General features: G+C 43.8%; 1 protein-coding gene across 1 annotated transcript; it reads left to right on the top strand.

Moving 5' to 3' along the window:
• Positions 1–471: 471 nt before the first annotated feature.
• Positions 472–10,859, top strand: LOC124035083 (Y+L amino acid transporter 2-like). Its single transcript, XM_046348499.1, has 10 exons — positions 472–558; positions 3,980–4,568; positions 5,197–5,322; positions 5,443–5,587; positions 6,085–6,208; positions 6,625–6,728; positions 9,088–9,184; positions 9,438–9,587; positions 9,742–9,925; positions 10,099–10,859. The coding sequence occupies exons 2-10, from the start codon at positions 4,067–4,069 to the stop codon at positions 10,164–10,166; spliced, it is 1,500 nt and encodes a 499-aa protein (XP_046204455.1). The 5' UTR covers positions 472–558; positions 3,980–4,066; the 3' UTR covers positions 10,167–10,859.
• The last annotated feature ends 295 nt before the right edge of the window (positions 10,860–11,154 follow it).

Here is an 11,154-nt window from a genome sequence, read left to right as displayed (position 1 = left end):
CAATGTTTCCTCGTCATTTCAATGAAATTACGTTGAACCAATGTGGAATAGACGACTAATTGTCATCTGTGCCCAGTGGGTTTTTTCTCGCTTCAAAAGTGGTTGAATGGCTTTTTTTTCACCCCGAAAGCACCTGCACATTTCCACAGATGAGAAATTACACAGTAAACGAGAATCACTTCCCTTACCTCCAACCAAATTCATTTGATTTGAATTCTGAATAATCGATTCCAGGTAATTATTTTACGTTGAAGTGAAAAATCGGTTTAATTTTGTTTCTTGGTCCAGTGCAGTTGTAAATGAAACAAATACACTGTGAACACAAAGTATATATATATATATATATTTTTTTTTTAAGTAAATAGTGAATAAAGTAAATAGTGAATCATACAAGTGTTCCAATATACTGTATTTGAGAGACCGTATCCATTCGTGTGATCGTTTATTGCCGTTGTTACGTGACTATGATAATTGAGCTCTGCTGTGTGCTCAGTGGGGATGCCGCAGCCACACATCTTGGCAGGTCGTTAAGAGCGATAAACAGAAAACAAGAACAAGGTAAGACAAATAGCCGATACAAAATGTAGCGGTTACTACTTATTTCACTAGTTGGTGTAAATGCCTGATTCACAGCCTACCTGCCATGTAGGATAAAGGACGTTGTTATTTCCTGGGGAAAAAATGGGGAAAATGACTGGTCCCTTGCGTTTGCAAAGGGTTTTACTGTATGTTTTACTGAACATTACAGTAAACATAATGTCAATATTGTTTTAGAAACAGACGAAAATCTATCTAATTTAGGCTAAAAATTCAAATCCTCGATTTCCCTGTAGGGGAGAACGGGGTTGGTTGTCACAGTGCTTACTCAAAATCCATTGGGGGTAGTGTAATAATTTGTTGCTACTGTAGGCTATTTCCATGTTAAAATGTTATGGGATGCATTTTCTGTATTGTTTTTGGTGGTTGGATGGTTAGTAGGCCTACGTTATGATCAAATAGCCACAGCAGTCTACTGTTAAAACTAACTTAAAGTGGATCCATCCTCAGTGTTAACAGTAAATGCGTGGCAGAAGTTGCACTACATTTTCACAATGTTCAAGTTTGTGGTCAGCAGACCAGAAATTTGCTCAGGGCCTAATTTCTTTTGAGTGAACATTGGTCAGATACATGATTTATGTCTACCTGGTTTGAGAGATTTTGATAAGCCATACCCCAGAATGATCCTTTTACTGAAAACGAAAGGCTGGTAATTGAAAAGACTCATAGTCATAAGTCATTACTTTCCTTTGTGTAGAGACCTTGTGAGTATGGTGGTAAGGCTGGGCAATATATAGTATTTTAATGTATACTGGTATGGATCCACGTACCGTTGTTTAAAAAAAAAATACAGTCTATGATACAGTGCTAAATGAATGAAAAGTTGGACAAATTGGACTAGTTTACTGTCAGTTTTGTCCTAGTTTGGGGTTGAGTATAAAACAATCAGAATGGAGAAAGCCCATTTAAACCACTTAGAATTCATTGGTTGTCATCTAGGGATGCACAATATATCGGTGAACATATCGGAATCAGCCGATATTAGCTAAAAATGCCAACATCGGTATCGGTGTCTGTCTAGTTTAACGCCGATGTTAAAAACCGATGTCAAAGGTACCATGCATACCTATGTGTAAAGTTTTGCGCTACACATAACCTCCATCGATAAGAGACATTACTGTGCAGCCGTATTCATCGACCTGGCTAAGGCTTTCTACTCTGTCAATTACAACGTTCTTATTGGCAGACTCAACAGCCTTGGTTTCTCAAATGATTGCCTCGCTTGGTTCATCAACTACTTCTCCGATAGAGTTCAGTATGTCAAATCGGAGGGCCTGTTGTCCGGACCTCTGGCAGTCTCTATAGGAGTGCCACAGGGTTCAATTCTCTGGCCGACTCTCTTCTCTGTATACATCAGTGATGTCGCTCTTGCTGCTGGTGATTCTTTGATCCACCTCTACTCAGACGACACCATTCTGTATACCTCTGGCCCTTCTTTGGACACTGTGTTAACTAACCTCCAGATGAGCTTCAATGCCATACAACTCTCCTTCCGTGGCCTCCAACTGCTCTTAAATGCAAGTTAAACTAAATGCCTGCTCATCAAATGATCGCTGCCCGCATCTGCCCGCCCGTCCGTCCCGCATCACTACTTTGAATGGTTCTGACTTCGAATATGTGGACATCTACAAATACCTAGGTGTCTGGTTAGACTGTAAACTCTCCTTCCAGACTCACATTAAACATCTCCAATCCAAAGTTAAATCTAGAATCAGCTTCCTATTTCGCAACAAAGCATCCTTCCCTCATGCTGCCAAACATACCATCGTAAAACTGACCATCCTACCGATCCTTGACTTCAGCGACGTCATTTACAAAATGGCCTCCAACACTCTACTCAACAAATTGGATGCAGTCTATCACAGTGCCATCCGTTTTCTCACCAAAGCCCCATTTTCTACCCACCACTGTGACCTGTATGCTCTCGCTTCATACTCGTCGCCAACCCCCAGGCTCCAGGTCATCTACAAGTCTCTGCTCACTGGTCACCATAGCAGCACCCACCATAGAATGCGCTCCAGCAGGTATATCTCACTGGTTACCCCCAAAGCCAATTCTTCCTTTGGTCGCCTCTCCTTCCAGTTCTCTGCTGCCAATGACTGGAATGAACTGCATACATCTCTGAAGCTGGAGACTCTTACCTCCCTCACTATCTTTAAGCGCCAGCTGTCAGAGCAGCTCACACATCACTGCACCTGTACATAGCGCATCTGTAAATAGCCCATCCGATCTACCTCATCCCCATACTGTATTTATTTATTTATCTTGCTCCTTTGCACCCCAGTATCTCTACTTGCACATGCATCTTCTGCACATCCTACCTTACCTTACCTCTCTTATCCTACCTCATCCTACCTCTGCTATCTGAGCAGCTAACCGATCACTGCAGCTGTACATAGTCTATCGGTAAATAGCCCACCCAATTTTACCTACCTCATCCCTATACTGTTTATATTTATTTGCTTTTCTGCTCTTTTGCACACCAGTATCTCTACCTGTACATGACCATCTGATCATTTATCATTCCAGTGTTAATCTGCAAAATTGTAATTATCCGCCTACCTCCTCATGCCTTTTGCACACAATGTATATAGACTCTCTTTTTTTCTACTGTGTTATTGATTTGTTAATTGTTTACTCCATGTGTAACTCTGTGTTGTCTGTTCACACTGCTATGCTTTATCTTGGCCAGGTCGCAGTTGTAAATGAGAACTTGTTCTCAACTAGCCTACCTGGTTAAATAAAGGTGAAATAAAAAAAGAAATAAAAAACACATTTGTTTAAAAGTTTAACTTGTGAAAGTAACATTTACTGCCATTTGTATTCACAGTAGCCTATGTGTAGGGCCCTTTTTCCCAAGCAACCAATGATATAGGCCTATCTGACATTTCGGGCTGTGTTGGTGCTCTCTGCTCTTTCTACAATCTACGTTGTTCTCTTGCATTATGTTATAGTCTAACTACCACATATGCATTGAAATGTACTAGGCATTTGGCAATTAGGGAATAGGCCATTTGGCATGTCGCCCTGCAGTCAAATTCAAATATACTACACCATTGTTTGTGACATCACAATGTCGTCACCGTCGACGATAGCTGTCAAACATTGTCATAGATGATGCAACTGTAAAATTGCTTGCTACATGTGGAAATTAAAAAGGAGGGTTATTGTCAATTATTTCTTTAAAACGTTCATACAGTTTAGACATGGGTGTGAGATGATGGGCAATGATGGGGCCTCCCAGAGCTGCAGAGGTTTCCGCTTCACCGGTGAGTGGGCTTGAAGGAGAGTAGAGGGATTTGCTTCAGAGGCATTAGCCATGCTAGTTTTCTTTCTCTCTTTCAAATCTCTAATTCTCTTTCTTCTCCTTTCTTGTCTCTAGTCTCTTAGGGCAGATAGCACCTAGTCAGAGGGGACCCTTTTCCCAGAAGTAGCCAGCCAGCTAGGACCCCAGACAGACAATCCCAGCATGGGGAACCAGGACGAGACCAGGAAGCTGAACGGCAGCTCCTCGCACCCCGACGGCACCTCAGCCGTGGCCCCCGAGCAGGCTAAAGAGAGCATGCAGATGAAGAAGGAGATCTCCCTGCTCAACGGAGTCAGCCTCATCGTGGGCAACATGATTGGCTCGGGCATCTTCGTGTCTCCCAAGGGCGTGCTCATCTACAGCGCCTCCTACGGCCTGTCGCTGGTCATCTGGGCCATCGGTGGAATATTCTCAGTGGTCGGCGCTCTGTGTTACGCAGAGCTGGGCACCACCATCACCAAGTCCGGGGCCAGCTATGCCTATATCCTGGAGTCCTTTGGTCCATTCATTGCCTTTATTCGCTTGTGGACATCACTGCTCATCATTGAGCCCACCAGTCAGGCGGTCATCGCCATAACGTTCGATAACTACCTGGTGCAGCCACTGTTCCCCACGTGTGAGCCACCCTACTCAGCCTCGCGCCTCATCGCAGCCGCCTGCATATGTGAGTAAACACTTATGACGCGCTTACGCCCTCTCTGCCTCACTTTTTCCTTTATCCTTCTCTCACATGTGGCAAACAAAGTGTCAAAGGACACTCTCTGAAATGCAGACACTGTAAAAATATAATATTAGCAGACTGTTTAATTTAAGTTGAGTCACTAAAAATGCTCTCAAATTGCTCTCAGTAGGACTTGCTCTCTAGGTTTTCCAGTACCTTCCTACCTCATACCCATTTTCAGTAACCCTTCGCTACTTCAGCAGACCGGTATGCTAACATTTGGGCCAAGAAATAATACATACTGTTCCTGCATTACAGGGTGTACATTTGAACTAATTCCAAATCTGTTTTCATGCATGTGTGTGTGTGCACTCACTGGACTGTGCATCTGTACAGACAGAAGCCCAATAGAGCAGGCAGAACTACTCTCAAAGTTAAGAAGCTTCGAGTCCTCTCATCATGTGACCTGTGAATTGTAACACATAACATGGAACTAATTGAAAGAGTACTGTGTGATTGAAAGTCTCACAGCGCAGTAAAACAATTTGGCTCTGATCTTTGATCTTTACCAGTCTTCTGCTAAGTACTCGTCTGCTGATGTTGTGTGAACACTGTCTTCGGTTGGCCCTAGGTTTGCTGACGTTCATCAACTCGGCCTACGTGAAGTGGGGCACCAGGGTGCAGGATGTCTTCACTTATGCCAAAGTTCTCGCCCTCGTCGTCATCATCATCACAGGCATAGTGAAACTATGCCACGGTCAGTGACACTAACACTGCTGCCAACACACGACTGTTGATTCATTTTCATATCAGATTTTTATCCCATTTGCATGAGAGGTTGTATAGTAATTATTGTAATTAGTGATTATCCTCTCAGGATACACCGTGAACTTTGAAGCATCGTTCCAGGGCTCTTCTACAGACCCAGGAGACATTGCCTTGGCCCTGTACTCTGCCCTGTTCTCCTACTCGGGCTGGGACACACTCAACTTTGTTACCGAGGAGATCAAGGACCCAGAGAGGTACTCATGACACCCTGACAAACACATACCAAACATACCGTTATTGACCTGTTTGATTTCCGCCTCTATAGTCAGTCATTAACTAGCCTGGCCACAGATCTGCTTGTGCTTTAGCCAACTCCTTTGTCGTACATGACAGTTTGGCATGACAACGAATCCAACAGAGCGGTCGGCTGAAGCACAAACTGCTCCGCTCCCGTGCTAGAACGGTAACTGGGTTCTGTTACTAATTGGAGGAAGCTTTGGTAACAAGGATGTGTGAATGCAGTGGTAGATAATGGAGTGCCATAGTGATCGCTGGCAGCTGGCTGTTATTCCAAAGTAGAACCTACTATATGTACATTCACACATTAACGCCATTGACATGTAACCTTACCACCATGTTGCACTGTAGGTTAAAGCAAGTAAACTCAGGTAAGAGTATATGCCAAGCAGAGAGAGAGAGAGACGTATACTGTATGAATGATAATGTTTGACCTCTTACCCTGTTTCCATAGGAACCTGCCCCTGTCTATTGCCATCTCCATGCCCATTGTCACGATCATATATATCATGACTAACGTGGCTTACTACGCCGTGCTGGACATGAGTGCCATCCTCGCCAGTGATGCCGTGGCTGTGGTGAGTTCAGAATTAAGAGCTCTCACTTTTATATCATGGAATAGAGCTGTTGAAGAGCAGATTATTGCTCTGATTTCCGGGAATGTAGTTTGAGAGGTCAATTGCATGCAGCGCCGACCCACATGCCACATGTTGAAGTTTTTACTAGGCGATTAATGCCCTTGCTTTTAATTTATGTATACATTGAGTTGATGTTCTGTTCCTAGGCCTGTTTGGCTTTTGATTCTATAAGCGTCTGCTCACCCTCAGGCAACACTGTCGGCTGGCCCGGCCCAGTGAGAGTCTGGATGTTTAATTGCAGTCCAACAGACTCCCATTTAGATATGGATCTTTCTTTATAAATGTGTAAAAGTGCCCCCTGGAAAAGTGTGTTTTTGAGATTCTGTGTTAAAATTCAAATTAAATCTTCCCTGTAGACGTTTGCCGACCACACTCTGGGAGTGATGAGCTGGACCATCCCCATCGCTGTGGCTCTGTCCTGTTACGGAGGGCTAAACGCATCTATTATCGCCGCATCCAGGTAAACCCTGTGACACACACATACACTCCCATACAATGCCCTAAACTCTATAGTCTTGCTGTACAGTCTAAGGCCTCGATTTCCATGTTCCATCTGATTATATCTCTGGTTATGTTGAGCTCCGCTGGTTTTTATAGTGACGTTCCTTAATAAAACCCATCTGGAGTTACTTTCTGGTAATGGCTACAGAGGTGCACTAAATTGCCAAAAGTATGTGGACACCTGCTCATCGAACGTCTCATTCCAAAATCATGGGCATTAATATGGAGTTGGTCCCCCCATTTGCTGCGATAACAGCTTCCACTCTTCTGGGAAGGCTTTCCACTAGATGTTGGAACATTGCTGCGGGGACTCATACCCATTCAGCCACGAGCATTAGTGAGGTTGGGCACTGATGTTGGTTGATTAGCCCTGGCTTGCAGTCAGTGTTTTAATTTGATCCAAAGGTGTTGGGTGAGGTCGAGGTCAGGGCTGTGTGCAGGCCAGTCAAGTTCTTCAACACCGATCTTGACAAACCATTTCTGTATGGACCTCGCTTTGTGCACGGGGGCATTGTCATGCTGAAACAGGAACGGGCCTTCCCCAAACTGTTGCAACAGAATTGGAAGCACAGAATCGTCTAGAATGTCATTGTATGCTGTAGCGTTAAGATTTTCTTTCACTGAACAAAGGGGCCTAGCCCAAACCATGAAAGACCCAGACCATTAATTCCTCCTCCACCAAACTTTACAGTTGCCACTATGCATTCGGGTAGGTAGTGTTCTCCTGGCATCTGCCAAACCCAGATTTGTCAGTTGGACTGTCAAAGAACGCGTTTCCGCTGCTCCAGAGTCCAATGGCGGCGAGCTTTACACCACTACAGCCAACACTTGGCATTGTGCATGGTGATCTTAGGCTCGTGTGCGTGCGGCTGCTCGGCCATGGAAATCCATTTCATGAAGCTCCCGACGAACAGTTATTTTTGCTGATGTTGCTTCGAGGCAGTTTGGAACTCTTTAGCACTCGTGGTCCCGTTCTGTGAGCTTCTGTGGCTTACCACTTCGCGGCTGAGACTTTTCCACTTCACAATAACACCACTTACAGTTGACCGGGGCAGCTCTAGCATGGCAGAAATTTTACTAATTTACTTGTTGGAAAGATGGCATCCTATGACTGTGCCAATTTGAAAGTTACTGAGCTCTTCAGTAAGGCCATTCTACTGCCAATGTTTGTCTATGGAGATTGCATGACTGTGTGCCTGATTTTAAACACCTGTGAGCAAAGGATGTGGCTGAAATGGATAATTCCACTAATTTGAAGGGGTGTCCAAATACTTTTGTATATATAGTATATGCTGTATGCCACATATTTATCATTATGTTGTCCAGATACTCTAGGTGCCGCTTGTGCTGAGCGATTAACCGAAATGTATGTTATATTTGTAATTATTTGAATTCAGTTTCATTCTCTTTTTTTTGAGCTCTCAATGGCACACGTTGGCTGCAGTTTCACTCATCATAAATCAGCTCATGCCTGAACTGTGCGATGTAACAGGGAGTTGTAGTTACCAATAGGCCAATTTTCTACGTAGTTTAGTGCAGAAAACGTGATTATTAACTACATTGACCATAATCCATTGCACGGCTATTTGTCTGGTTTGTGTGGGTCAGCCACGGAGAGGGAGAGAAGAGACAGAAGAGATTGAGAGGGATAGAGAGCAGTTGCTTCGTGAGGTATCTCTATCTGAAAATACATGATCTAAGTGATGGACAGTTGGTATTCAGCAGTCATAAAAGTATGCCTTATTTACTTTGAAGAACTATTGAAATAGTTTGGGCTCCCGAGTGGCGCAGCGGCCTAAGGCACTGCGTCTCAGTGCAGGAGGCATCACTACAGTCCATGGTTCAAATCCAGGCTGTATCACATCTGGATGTGATTGGGAGTCCCATAGGGCAGCCCAGCGTCGTCTAGGTTTGGCTGGGGTAGGTCGTCATTGTAAATAAGAATTTCTTCTTAACTGTCTTACCTAGTTAAATAAAGGTTAAATATAAGAAAATGTGATTTTGTCAGACAACATAGGCAGAAGCTCTATAGAGATGAGGTGATGAATTGGAATTAAATAATAAAGTCATCAAATGTAATTTATACAACAACTGAAATACTTAATTTAAGTAAAATCATGTGAATAACTGATGATTAATAAGTGATAAACAGTAATGGGCAGGCACTACCATCATGGGACTTTTATGATTTTTTTAATTCTGTGTTGTTCAACCCACATAATGCATAGTGCATTAAATAATGTAACCGAAACTGAACTGACCAAACAAAGCACTAATCGCTCAGCACGATCTCTAAGTGATACCTCTGCCGTTGGCAGGCTGTTCTTCGTGGGTGCTCGTGAAGGTCACCTCCCGGACGCCTTATCAATGATTCATGCGGAGAGGTATACACCTGTCCCTGCTCTGCTCTTCAACGTAAGCACCCCCTTTTCCTACATCACTTACATCACAAACCTTAGAACAATGTCATCAACTTCTATGCCAAACAAACGAAGTAGATTCATCTCCACTGTCCACATCAATGCAATCCTGCTGTCAGTGCTGACACCTGGTGGATGGACATGCCCAGTGCAGCTTCCTGACTCTGGTATGGATGATGCTGCTGAGCCATGTCTCCCCCTGTTGGCGAGTCATACATCCTGCCTCTGTTGTTGTTATGTATCCACAGTGTGCCATGGCCTTGGTTTACCTGACTGTAGAGGATGTCTTCCAGCTGATCAACTACTACAGCTTCAGCTACTGGTTCTTTATGGGTCTGTCTATCGCCGGGCAGATCTACCTGCGCTGGAAGGAACCAGACAGACCCAGACCACTCAAGGTGAGATGAGATAACTTGACTGTCTCACCCGGGAACCAGTATGTTCATACTTTACCAGTGAATAGACTAAAGATAAGTAGTTACATGTAAGGAAACAATAAATGTTATTTTCTTCTTCTTCCTTCCATGTCTGTCCTTGTGTTCCTGTGTGCAGTTGACCCTGTTGTACCCCATCATCTTCTGTTGTTGCACTGTGTTCCTCGTGACAGTGCCACTCTACAGTGACACCATCAACTCTCTCATTGGCATCGCCATTGCCATCTCAGGAGTGCCAATCTACTTCCTGGGCATCCACCTGCCCGAGTCCAAACGCCCACCCTACATTAGGAAGTTACTATGTGAGTTTCCCTCTCTAAATAAGACCCTTTCCTCAGCCTGTTTTCAAATAAGAGCTGATTTATATTCCTGTCTTGTATAATAGTTTAAAATAATTCCATTGAGAGATGTTGGAATCAGTATTTTCTTTTAGTAATTTACAATTGCTCTTAACTCTTTCTTTCTCTTGTGCCAGGTTCTTTCACACGCTTCACCCAGCTCACCTGTTTCTGTGTGCTCACTGAGATGGACATCAGTGAGTAAACCTCACTCCCAACCATGAAACAAAGTTCTCACCATTGTTACCCACCACCCTTTGCAATTTACAAACAGACATATGGGACCAACTCATGGAAATTCATCTCTTTTGCAAAAACAATGAAATATTTATACATTTTACCTGAATGTCTCACTACTACATTAGTCTGTAGTTTACAAGTTGGGACACTATACACACGTTTACACACACAGACAGGTATAGAGAGGTGACAGTGTGGGACTCCAGTTGCTTTTCACTGTCGCCAACCTGGTGCCTGATGGTTCATGTGAAGTTAAGCATTGGGCCAGGACAGATCCCAAGGAAAGCCATGATCATCTGACCAGTACTCTAGAACATCCCCTCCTCCTTATGTCATTATACTACTCGTAGTTTCACTGGTGTATGAGCTGAGGGGGTGAGATCCACATCAGAGCCTGTGGAGGTCTCTCCCTTCTCAGGGGCTGGAGATCCATGTAACATGGCTACACATCTCGTATCTTGTGATGGAATTACCTAGAGAGTTAGACAATTTTGTTTTATGATCTCAGAGTACACTTTCATTTTTAGAATTTGAATGTGCAGTGCCTGTCAAAAACATTAGGAACACCTGCTCTTTCCATGACAGACTGATTAGGTGAAATCCACTTCAATCAGTGTGTGTGTGGGGGGGGGGCAGGCTAAAGAAGGATTTTTAAGCTTTGAGACAATTGAGACATGGATTGTGGATGTGTGCCATTTAGAGGGTGAATGGGCAAGACAAAATATTTAAATGCCCTTGAATGGGGTATGGTAGTAGCTGTCCTGCTCACCGGTTTGAGTGTGTCAAGAACTGCAACTCTACTGGATTTTTCACGCTCAACAGTTTCCTGTGTATATCAAGAATGGTCCTCCACCCAAACGACATCCATCCAACTTGACACAACTGTGAGAAGCATTGGAGTCAACACGGGCCAGCATCCCTGTGGAATGCTTTCAACATCGAGGCTGTTCTGA

The sequence above is a fragment of the Oncorhynchus gorbuscha genome, linkage group LG05 (genome assembly GCF_021184085.1).
Source record: "Oncorhynchus gorbuscha isolate QuinsamMale2020 ecotype Even-year linkage group LG05, OgorEven_v1.0, whole genome shotgun sequence".
NCBI lineage: Eukaryota > Metazoa > Chordata > Actinopteri > Salmoniformes > Salmonidae > Oncorhynchus > Oncorhynchus gorbuscha.
This window is presented reverse-complemented; position numbering and strand designations above follow the sequence as displayed.